Source organism: Anopheles stephensi, chromosome 2 (assembly GCF_013141755.1).
Source record: "Anopheles stephensi strain Indian chromosome 2, UCI_ANSTEP_V1.0, whole genome shotgun sequence".
NCBI lineage: Eukaryota > Metazoa > Arthropoda > Insecta > Diptera > Culicidae > Anopheles > Anopheles stephensi.
Genome location: NC_050202.1, coordinates 92,733,443 through 92,744,441, shown reverse-complemented (window position 1 = coordinate 92,744,441; position 10,999 = coordinate 92,733,443). Strand labels below are relative to the sequence as shown.

Genomic DNA, 10,999 nt, shown 5'->3' with positions numbered 1-10,999 from the left:
TTCGATCGCAAATGCAAGTAAGTTAATGTTTACAATAAGCACAGCAGAACCACAAAAAAAGCATAGACACGCACACTGCTTGAAGGGGAAAACGGCGTAAGCACTCACTCGCTCATTCAAAATATCTCACTACTAAGCGCGCGAGAACTCTCGTCTCACAACGGCCTGGCAGTACAGTACACGTAGCTCAGTAGCTCGTTGGATACATTCTAGTACACACACGCACCCCGCGATCGAAGCTAGTAATTTCTTAGCCCTTGCACGCTGCATCTTTACATCTTCCGAGGTAAGATTTGAACCGAAGACCCTCAGAGTGCCAAAGCCACACGACGAGCAGATTGTTTACCAACTGGACCGTGGGACCGCCTCTCACCACCTCGCTCGCTGTGGAACGGTGTGAAAAGTATGCTTTTGAGTGCCGCTCACCAGCGAGCCACTCACTTTCTCACACCCTGCTCACTCGCTCACCGTCACAGCGTGAGCACAGCGAGAACGTGAGAGAGCGAGATTCGTAGTGCGTGCGAAAACGAGACCACCAGCGAGCGCGGCCAACAGCACGAGGCAAAACAAAGCGGATTGGGCTGAATAGGATTTACGCTGAATGTTAGTCTATCTGGAATTTTATACCTGAAAACATCGTTTGCGACAGGGGCGTTCGATGCGTTTGTTTCGCCGACGCCGCTAAGCCCGTTACGAGACGAATTTCGACGCAACCGACGACGACGACGACAACGTCCGTGCGTGCGTGCGTGGGATAGAATATTGTTTTCGTTTTTGATGGTTTTGTAGTTGCTGTAGTTGTTGGTTGGTTTCTGTATTTGTTTGTTACACTGTTGGCGACTCCGTTTTGCACCGCCAGTTCCGTTGGCGCCACCAGGACAGGTGTCGGATGATCCTTGACACGATCGATTCTGGTCCGTCCAGCCGTGCGTTCGAGTGCGTGCGAGTGTGTGAGTGTGTGTGTGTGTGTCGCGGTATCAATCGATCAATCGATGTGCGAACCGTGTGACAGTGTGACTTCAATTGAACCTGTGCCGTTGTGTGTGGAATTGAATTCCCTTTTGTTTCTGAAAGCAGTGACCTCGATAATGATAATAGACGACGTGCTCCGTGATAAATCGCTTTTCCCCCTTATCACACATACCACACACACACACAAACACACACACACACACACACACACACACACACACACACATACAACTACCCACATTTGCTGGCTGTAGTGAATCGATATTCGGCATTGAATAAGAGCAACACGATCGATCGTTTAGCAATGAAAATGACTATGAAATGATACAAAATCAAATGCGACTAATAAATCAAGACGCCGACCACCTATAAGCTCACACATTCACGCAGCCAAAGTAAACCAAGTGATCGACACCAGAGTGATGCAGCTTGATTACCAATCTGCTCAAAATAAAATTCAACCCCAAAATTCAAGCAATAAGCAATGTTTTGTTTTTGTTAATGTCGGAAGTTTTTTGTTCGCCGCTTAGTCTTTATGGCACGCATCGGTTGTAGTTCCTGCTTGTTCGGCTCGATTGTCTTTCTTTTCGCGTTTTTTGTCGGTGAACCACAACAGCATCGTTAAGCCATAAAAATCGATCGAAAGAAAGCAATAAATGGCTTTTGGTGTGGATCGGCAACGAAGAACCTCCAATAGCTTTGGTTTTGTTGTTGTTTTCTGTTGTTGCCGAATGCAATGATTATGCATGCAGATGCCCGGCTGTAGGAGCCAGTAAAAAAAAGCCAATTAATCGAATTTCGACTCAAAAATCCTTTCTTTCTCCATCCACAGTTTTCGTTCGTTAGGTTAATTTACATTTGGTTTGATTTCGTGCAGCTCGTGGATGCAGATCTGCTCGTGAGCGTTGTGCCTAATTTGAACCGATGCGAAGAACGACTAACGACACAGTGCAGTGAACGACCCTCGATGGTTCAGTGGTTCCAGATTTTCAGACCTGCGAGCACTTTGTGACCGTAGTGACCGGGTGATGCGTTCGGTTCGCCAAGAAACAGCCCGTTCGTTCTCGCCGAAAATCATGTGACAAAGGTGTGTGTGTGTATGTGCGTGTGTGTGAAGGTTGAAAAATGAAAAGTTTAGAAAATAGAAACAGTGCTCTGTAGTGATGAAACGAAAAAGATCGTGAAGCAAGAAAATCGTGCTGGTGAAAAGCTGGTCCCTCAATATCCGATCAAAGTGAACCTATCGAGTGGTGGAGAGAGAAAAAATTGCAACAATCGCCAAACAAACAGTTGAGGCAGGTTTCGGCTCCCAGGGCGGTGCAGTCAAACACGGCTTCCCGCACGAACGCAGTAACACCCGGTGCGGAGGGAGCAGGTGCTGGAGAAGGAGGGGGAGGCGTCAAGCAGGTGGCCACGACTTCCACTTCCAGTGCTTCCATCGTGGTTGCCCCTCCAGTTGCTGCACTCACCACTGGCCACCGAATGCAGCCGACCATTCCACAGAGCACGGGAGGCAGTGATATGGACCTCCCTGCCGTCCAGCCTATGGATTGGTTGTTCAAAAAGGAGCGCATCTATCTGCTAGCACAGTTTTGGCAACAGGTAAGCATCAGGAATCCAACTCTCCCCCCTAGAAACACGAACTGTTGCCCTAGCGAACTGTCGGTCTATCCCCTTTAAGAAGCTCCTAGTGCGTAGTGGTAGGCCGTGAGGCGCCATCTTTCGGCACATCCGGGCGCGTTGTTCGTTGACCCTTTTGCCGAGCACACTCACCAGGGCAGGGTACGTCGTTCCGCTTTAATTCGGATTCATTTAAAATTGATAATTCGCAACGATGACGACGATGACGACCACCAACACCAGACAACGATGATGATGGTGATGATTATGGCGACAATGTGGTCTTGAGAAGCCTCCCAGTTTGTCGATTGCCCTTGACCACATTCTTCCCTGTTGGTTGAAAAGGGGTGAAAGGAGGGGGGGGGGGGGAAGGTTTTAGAAACGGGGGCGAATTTCCCTTTTTCGAGGACCTCCTGCAACGCATCCGCGCTCGCGAATGCCGGTTGATTCTTGCTGGCGTTGTTGTTTACGTTGGTACATTTTCCGGCCTAAACCCCTTTACTGCTGCTACTGGCGCTGCTGGTGGTTGGCACAGAACCCTTGCGAACTTTTCAACCCCTTCTATCCCCTGGAAATGTGGGGGATGTGCTGTAATGCCACAAAGCCCCGATTGCGGAATAGACACACACACACACACACACACAAGTCAGACAGGATGAGGGCAACGACTACGATGACGACGACAATCAACATGCTGATGCTGTCGTGATCAGGGTGGTCGACCAGGTTTGAGTGTGTGTGTGTCTGTGCTTCTTTTTTGTTGATGGGCGAAATTGGTGGCCGGTCCGGACTGGCCTGGCGTGGAATTTAAGTATTTACACTTTGGTAAAGTGTGCCGTTGCAGTGTTCTGTTTCGTTTGCTCTGTTTTCCGGAAAGCGGAAGTAGCGAACGGCCATCGTTGGGCAATCGTAGTCAATCGTGGCCGTGGATCCCGTATTGTTGAAATCGGAAACTAACCTCAGACGATTGTTAATGAAAAGCGATTTAATAAGGCCTCATTGCAGGTTCGACGAGTAAGTGTTGTAATTGGTAAACGACTTTTAAATTGATCATAGTCATATGCTTCAAACATTTGTTTTTTTTCTTGAAGTGTTAAATTTTTTAAACAGTAATTTGATTCAATCAGGACGAATTAGAAGCTCAGGCTAGAGCAAGATAAAATAAACCAGATGTTAGAATGGAAATGAATAGGATGATAAGAATACAAAACAAACGAGTACTTGACACATTCCAACATACTGAGCAAAAATAGTGCATCGTTCGTCGCCACGCACAAACACCGACGGGAATTTGCACAGCGCATCGCCGCACACTTCTTGGCGAACTTGAGCTGCTGCTTGAGAGCACTCGGCCGAACCACCCCTAGTTGTTGTAACAATTTTGCCTTCAATTTCTGCCTGTACTTGCGCTGCACGCTTTTAAATCTACGACATGTGTTTGTTTACGGTGATAGTTCCTTTTAACAAATCGTTCATCTAGAACACTCGCAGTAAAACGGACGGAAGCACCGGCTACACGGAAAAAAATGTTACAAACATCAATGTTTAAAGTGATGCGGCGTGTGGCCGAAGGATGAAAACACAAACAACCCAACAAGATAACTAAGGTGTTTTGCGTGTGTGTGTGTGCTTGTCTCTGTGTGTGTGTGTGTGTGTGTGTGTGTGTGTGTGTGTGTTTGTGTGGATCCATGTGCCGATGAGATGTTTAGCAGCCAGTGGTTTGCGTGTGCTTAATTTATGCTTCCGAACACAGCGTTAGCAAGCAAGTTTTCTTCCAAAAGGAAGGCTGGTTATTAACGCACACAGAGCGGCCACACCATCGGCCAGCATTTTTCGGATGCATTTTTTCGTGGTCGATTGAGTTCCCGTTTCGGACGATGCGTGTTGTTGTCAGTCGCTGGGCCTCATCATCTCCCCGAACGGTTTGACAATCGTGTTATGGTTCTCGTGGTCCATTCTGTCGATTGAATGTCGATCGACCAATCAGACAAGGCAGACAAGGTTTGCTACTCTGTCCGGTACCGGAAATTGTAATTACAGAGCTTGCAGAGCTAGAGACATCGAGAAAAGCGGGGCGGATGAAAAATTGAGCTCGTGTACTGTGCTCTGCTCTGCTCTGTCTGCGGTGTGATGGTGGATCCCATCAATCGTAGAACTATTTTCGTTTCCCGGGATTCTTATACAAATTTCTTCGGGAGACGATGCCCTCGCTGTTTCTGCAGCGATTGATGGATGCAGTGAACAGGGAACCGGTCACAAATTAGTCGCCACCACCCAGACAAAGTTCTATCTGTTTTCCGGTTCACCATCACCGATCTCATTGATCATGATGCAGTGGCTGCTGGCTGGAAAAGATTGAAGCACTTTTCAGCTCGGCTCGTCATTAATAAATAATCAAATTCTCGTTAGGCGACGCCTTTCCACTGCTTGCGCGTTGGCAGAGGGAACGGTAGCGGACTTCGATTACTATCAAACGGGCGAAATTGTGATTTGGCAATCATAATTCGGGGATGATTGACCTTCGATTATTATTGATGGGCACGAGAATGATGAAATACGCAGAGAGGACTGTTGTAAAATTGCATTAAGCAGCACCAAAACTCATGAACTGATGATCGAGAAGTCTCATTTTAAGGCCAGTACCGACTCGTCGGCCCTTGGAAGAAAAAAGAGTAGCATAAACGACCCAACTGTTTATCTGTCGGTATTTTTCTCTTCTTTCACTCAATTTCACTCTGTTTCCTCTGTCTTTATCTGACGTCCCCTCTTTCTTTCCTTCCTCTCATTATCCCAACCGGTATCGGAGGCGAAACCATAAATTGATTAATCTATCGACATTTGTTTCAAAGATGTTTCAAAAGATGTTGTTTCAAAAGATACGCTTTTGATGCCTTTCCTCCCATTCTTAATGGGACTCGGACGGAATTGCCATTGCTTCTGGCCACAGCGAGCCGCGCAGCGAGTACGTGTGTGGTGGTGTTGCAAATAATCTCACCAAGTGCCATAATCTTGATTCCACCATTCGGCGCATCAGGGTGGCCCTCGGCAAAAATCTGATAACAACGGGCGAATGCAGGATGCAGAGTTGAATACAAAATGACAACACTACACCACGCTTGTGTCCTTCCTTTCGAAACGCATACAACTGCAGTTGCAATGTGCATCGGACGCACCGACAGAAATGTGCGAAAGACGCGAAAAGACAAAAAATAATCATCATTATCTGCTTGCAACCCTTGGCGATTTGGTTTCGCGCAGATTCGCCGCTCTCCGCATTGGTCCTCCGCAAAGTCCCGCCAAGGGCTGGACACGATCAACCGACCGACTACCTCTCTTCCCTCCCACACGGCACACGGCTCACTCACACACACACACACAGCAAGTTGGTTGGGAAATGTATTGGTAATCATCATTATTTATTATTGAAATTGATACGATTTTAATAACACGTTACCACCGTGCGGACGATCGACGATCAGCGCGCTCCAAGGAGGATCGGTAGAGGGTGGTGTCTTTGGGCGCGCTAACGAATTCTGGTTTTCCGGTCCGTTCCGAACCGGCGAGGGTTCCGGATTCGTCGAACGAAATCACCATCGATTGAAGTCGGCTTCGATCACATTCCGTCCAGCCGTCCATATTCCATCACGCAGCTGATGATGATGAACGATCGATGGGCGATGGGGAGAACAGGGCGCGAGTTGGGCAGAGGGAGCAAGTGCGACGACGATCAAAGATGATGAATATCGCCCGAAGGCCCGCCAAGGACCTGTGCGGTGTGTGTGTGTGTGTACGCGCCGGGTTCCAAGTCGGCTTGAAATAAAATAAATAGAGGCTCATTTGTTGCTGCCAATCGCTCCGCTTTGTACGGGCGTGATGCGCATTCCGTCGATCATTTGCCGACACGATCGATTAAAGCAAAGAAAGAAAGAGCAACGGCGGCAGGACCGCTCTGGACTCTGGACCACAACAAAATGGGGGTACGGCCTTGTTTTCTGAACGCTCTTCTCGAGAGTTGCGGGCCTCATATTGCGGTTTCCGCCTTCCCGTTGACCGAGGGATGGCTGTCGATATCCTGAGGGGATAATTGGATAACTCACACACACACACACACCCTTATGCACATTACTACAGAGATGCCATCATCAGGTCAGGCAGTTCCTCTTTCACGTCCGTCGTGTCTTTATGATGGAAAATTGCCGATTTATGGAGAGCGGTGTCGAATTGTTGCAAATGTGGACCGTCTGTTGATGGGCTCGCAGAACTCGCCCCGGGGTTGCAAACTGGGGCGCCTCGATGGTGTTGTAAAAGTTTCCGAATGCAAAACGGCAAAACTGATACCGACTCAATTCGTCTTCTGAACGCTTTGGCTGCGGTTATGATTAAAAGCAATTAGAACCAATCGACAAGTTAATTACTTTTCATTTGAATTCCATACCCGATCCGACGCCTGTCTAACGCGCCCTCGTGCCCTCTCGCGAGTGTCTGTGTCCGCGTGAAGCGCATCGTTCGCACTACGATTGAATCCGTGATCGTGATGGTGCATCTTGCACTTGTACTTTTGCTCATAAATAATGCTTCCAATGTGGTGTCAGCGTGAGACACACAGAGAGGGGCGCCAAAACCCATCGCCAACGCTGATGAACAGTTCGATTCGATTGCCGTCCATTCAGCTAGACACACATTTTACTTGAGGCTAATTAAATGCTACCAATGCTCGTCCGTGGGGCAGGAACGAGAACGCGTAGATGTTACGGGCAGGAAGTCGAGTCGGAATTCCATTAATAAAACCGATTGCACGAGCCTAACTGAGACTGTGTGTGATGTACAGGTTTTCTCATCTTGGCGAAGCTTTCCGAAATACGTTAAAGAAAATGAGAATTTCGGAAAATCCTATACACCGAGGTCGAACGATCGACGAGGGTGGCCTATCGACGTGACATCTACTTACCAAGAAATATCGGACATTAAGATCACATTCGAAATTCATACATGAGCAGTTCCCTCCCGTATCGCGGGACCCATCCACGATTATGCTGGGCCACGTTTATTAGCAAATGGTCCGGAAGCGCACGGATTTTATGTAGGGCCCCGGTGCTTCTGTAGACCAACACATTGAACTGTTCACGCCATCCATCGAGAAACAAGTGTTGTTTGTGCGTCGCTCTACGCACGGCCCAATGCACGGCACGCAACTCTCAACCGAGTCTCGGAGTCCAATGTTTACGAGCGTCTGTCATGGAGGGGTCAAATCGACCGGAACGCATAATGGGGTGGTGCCGGCTCAATGCTGGCGCGCCGGTCGCCGACTTCGCGGGATCCTTCTAAAACGCGCTAAAACTTTGCTTCAAAGTCACTCTCGCGCACGCCAATTTCTGGCCTGCCTGTCTCTCGCGGCGTCGGATGCAGAGCTCCCGTTATTATTAGAATGTATATTTTCACCTCGTTACTGTCAGGGTGCATTTCAACGAAATTATGCTTCCAAAAACACCAAAACACTGATAGATCGTGATCACGTGACACGAATTGGCCGACAGAGGCTTGTGCCACGATCAACCGTATTATGTTACCGATGTATTCTTTATTCCCGAAGTCTACAAACACAAACACCGGGGTGTGAACTTCCATTATCCAGCTAATTGTCGCGACACTGCCCCGTAGCGTCTCCGACTGCAGTCCGGCCACAAACGCGCGCGCGCGTGTGTGTGTGCAGTGACAAGAAATTGCATGCAGAAGATGCAAGATCTCTAATTGCATTCGCTTCTAATCGTTCGTGACAAAAGCGCGGCTCCCGTAACGCATGATCGTTCCGTCGCCGTCGTCGGCGTCGTCGGCGTCGTCCGGCGTACATTTTAATCGCCTTTTCACACTACCACTCACACACATACGGCCGAAGGGAAAACGTTGAGCTACGAAGTTTGTTTGTGACGAATTACTATCATCGTTTTCGCGTGTTTTTTCATTTTCAATTTTCCGAACGCGTTTGGCGCAAGCAAAAAAAAAAACAAATGGCCGGTGGTTAGAAGTGCCTACTCTATTTTGCGCGAGCAGAGAGATTGGACCGACACTTTGCGGTGCACATTAAAACTGGTGTGGCCAAAACCTGGTGTTTGTGTGTGTTCAATGATTTATGGGGAATATTTTTTTTCATTTTCCAACCCCGGTTGGCGGCGAACATTGCATTGTAGCATAAAAACGACGAATAAAACCACCCACCCCATTTGAGGTCACCGTTTTCGGGTGGGTAGTGTGTTTAACAGAGTGTGTGTGTGCGAGTGCCATTTGGAAGAAGTGAAGGAAAACAATAGATAATGAATTAATTCAGCGTAATCATACAATCAGCAGGATTACAGCCGTTTTCCACCCAGAAAAATCCCTCCAGTCCAGTCGGCGGTTCGGCTCAACGTAAACTGCAAACGGTGCATAAGAAACGCACACACACACACACAGATAGACAAAACGGAGAAGCTTTTAAATAAATTTAGCAAATTACGCCCAAGCCTCGAGGTGCAACCACCTCCACACGTGAACGGAGTTCGAGCAGACGCCTACACCGAAAATGCCGACCGAAAAAGCGAAATAAAACACCAAAATTGCTCCAACAGAGAGAGAGAGAGAGAGAGAGAGAGAGAGAGACGAACGACGAGTCAAAACTGCCTGATTAATATCTGGAACAATGACTTTAATTAAGCCGCCCGCTTTCGAGAATTTTTAATTATTGGTTAATAAATTCAGCCACCAGATGACGGACCTGCGGTCGGTCGGTCGGTCAGGCTGCATTGTGAAGCCTCTCGGTGTGGTATCGGTGGGACTTTTTTTTCGGCGAAGAAAGACACAGAACAATGAAGCTGGTCCTGAGAACCGTTGCCGATTGTTTCTGGTGTCGCTAGTGTTGGAAGGCTTCCACGCGATGGCTCCCGATCTGGTCTGATATCTGCTCGAATCTGATACGGATTTGTATGCGTGTGTTTGCGTTTGTGTGAGGCAAGAAAGTGATCGATGGTGACCATTTTGCTGAACAAAGAGACTCAGACCTCCATTTCGTCAGCGTCGTTGTTATATCATGAAGCTCATGAAATATGCTTACAATTAACGGTACGCGTTTTGCGCTAATGTATCGGTTTGGAGGAGGAAAAAGCACTTCAAAATGCGTTATATGTACAATATTTGGTTGATGGCCCACACAAACGCGCCCAGTCAACTTCTCGATAATGAAAAACCGAAATAAGATATTCGAACGCTGGAGAACATGCTTGTTGCGTTTGCTGCTAAACTCCAAGGCAAATAATAGTTCTACTGTTGCTGCTGCTGCCGCTGCTTGGTGTTTCACAGCGCCAAAGATAACGAGCAACGTTCCAGAAAGGCCTCCTACACCCTTGTTATCAACCCTTACCATGGAAGGAAGTGAGCAGATGATAAAGAGCACATTGGCCGTACCAACGCCGATATGTGATCGGGAAACTTCAACGTCATGCCTACGCTCCAAGAATCGAATTCATCTCATTAGCTGCTAGTCAAACTCAATCCACACGGCGACGATCGGCATGAAGTTCTGCAGAAGTGGTTGAGTGAAAAAGCGGGGAAGATTAAGGAACCACCACCTCGCTTTTCCACCTCATTAAAGCGATCTTCTCGGGACTTGGCGTGAGAATTTGCCCTTGGTACGAGGGGTGCGTACTCGCACACATACTTACATGCTTCCTTCCTGCTTCTGGCTGCTTCTTCATTAGCATACGGCCACAACGGAACAAATTTACATTTTCATACATACACACACAAACACATGCTAGCGTATGTATCGAGATAAACCTAAAGCGGGCCAAAAGAAAGGGGTCCATTTTTTATCTTCTAGCAGTACCGACCCAGCACTACTTTGCCAGTAGTTCGTCCGCTAAATTGCCTTCGCCCCGACCGAGAACAGCTGTCAGAGGAGGAACAAAACAAAAACGGAACGTTCAACTATGTTCGATAGCTCATGCTCATTTTTTCGTTGCTGTTCAACCAATTTTCCCTTTCCAGCGTCCACATTCGTTCCCCGTTCTTCTTCGCCACGGCCGTGAGTGCTAATGTCCTAACGGTAGTGGCCGGTGGCGGTTTCAGCGCCGTTTAGTTCTGGGAAGCAACCGCCGGGGAAGATGTGCGTGCAAGACGCAAACAAAAAAGGGGCTAAACAAGCTCCGGCCAAAGCCACCAACATGCACCCAAGATACCCACAGTGGCGTATTAATTACCGCCACCGTGGTGCAAATTAATCAATATATAATAAATGAATTTCTGTACCATCCGCCGGCGTACTCTCCCCACGCGCAGAAATGGAGAAATGGTTGAGGAGGAACAGACACCACCAAGTACCAAGCACCAAGACCAACAACGACGCCCGGGCTGCAACGAGACTCGATGCTCATTATTT

The 10,999-nt window shown here is 48.1% G+C and overlaps 1 protein-coding gene across 11 annotated transcripts in view; it reads left to right on the top strand.

Annotated features, from left to right (window-relative positions):
- Nucleotides 1-237: 237 nt before the first annotated feature.
- Nucleotides 238-10,999, top strand: part of LOC118505845 (homeobox protein cut) — a 156,682-nt gene continuing 145,920 nt past the window's right edge. For 2 of the 11 annotated variants that reach the window (XM_036042215.1, XM_036042214.1), the window contains exons 1-2: nucleotides 622-804; nucleotides 1,805-2,574. In XM_036042215.1, coding sequence (XP_035898108.1) covers nucleotides 2,455-2,574 — 120 coding nt within the window. In that variant the 5' untranslated portion in view covers nucleotides 622-804; nucleotides 1,805-2,454. Of the gene's footprint in view, nucleotides 287-613; nucleotides 805-1,804; nucleotides 2,575-10,999 lie in introns of those variants that run through there. The other 9 variants (XM_036042213.1, XM_036042208.1, XM_036042207.1 and 6 more) reach the window with 9 other exon arrangements.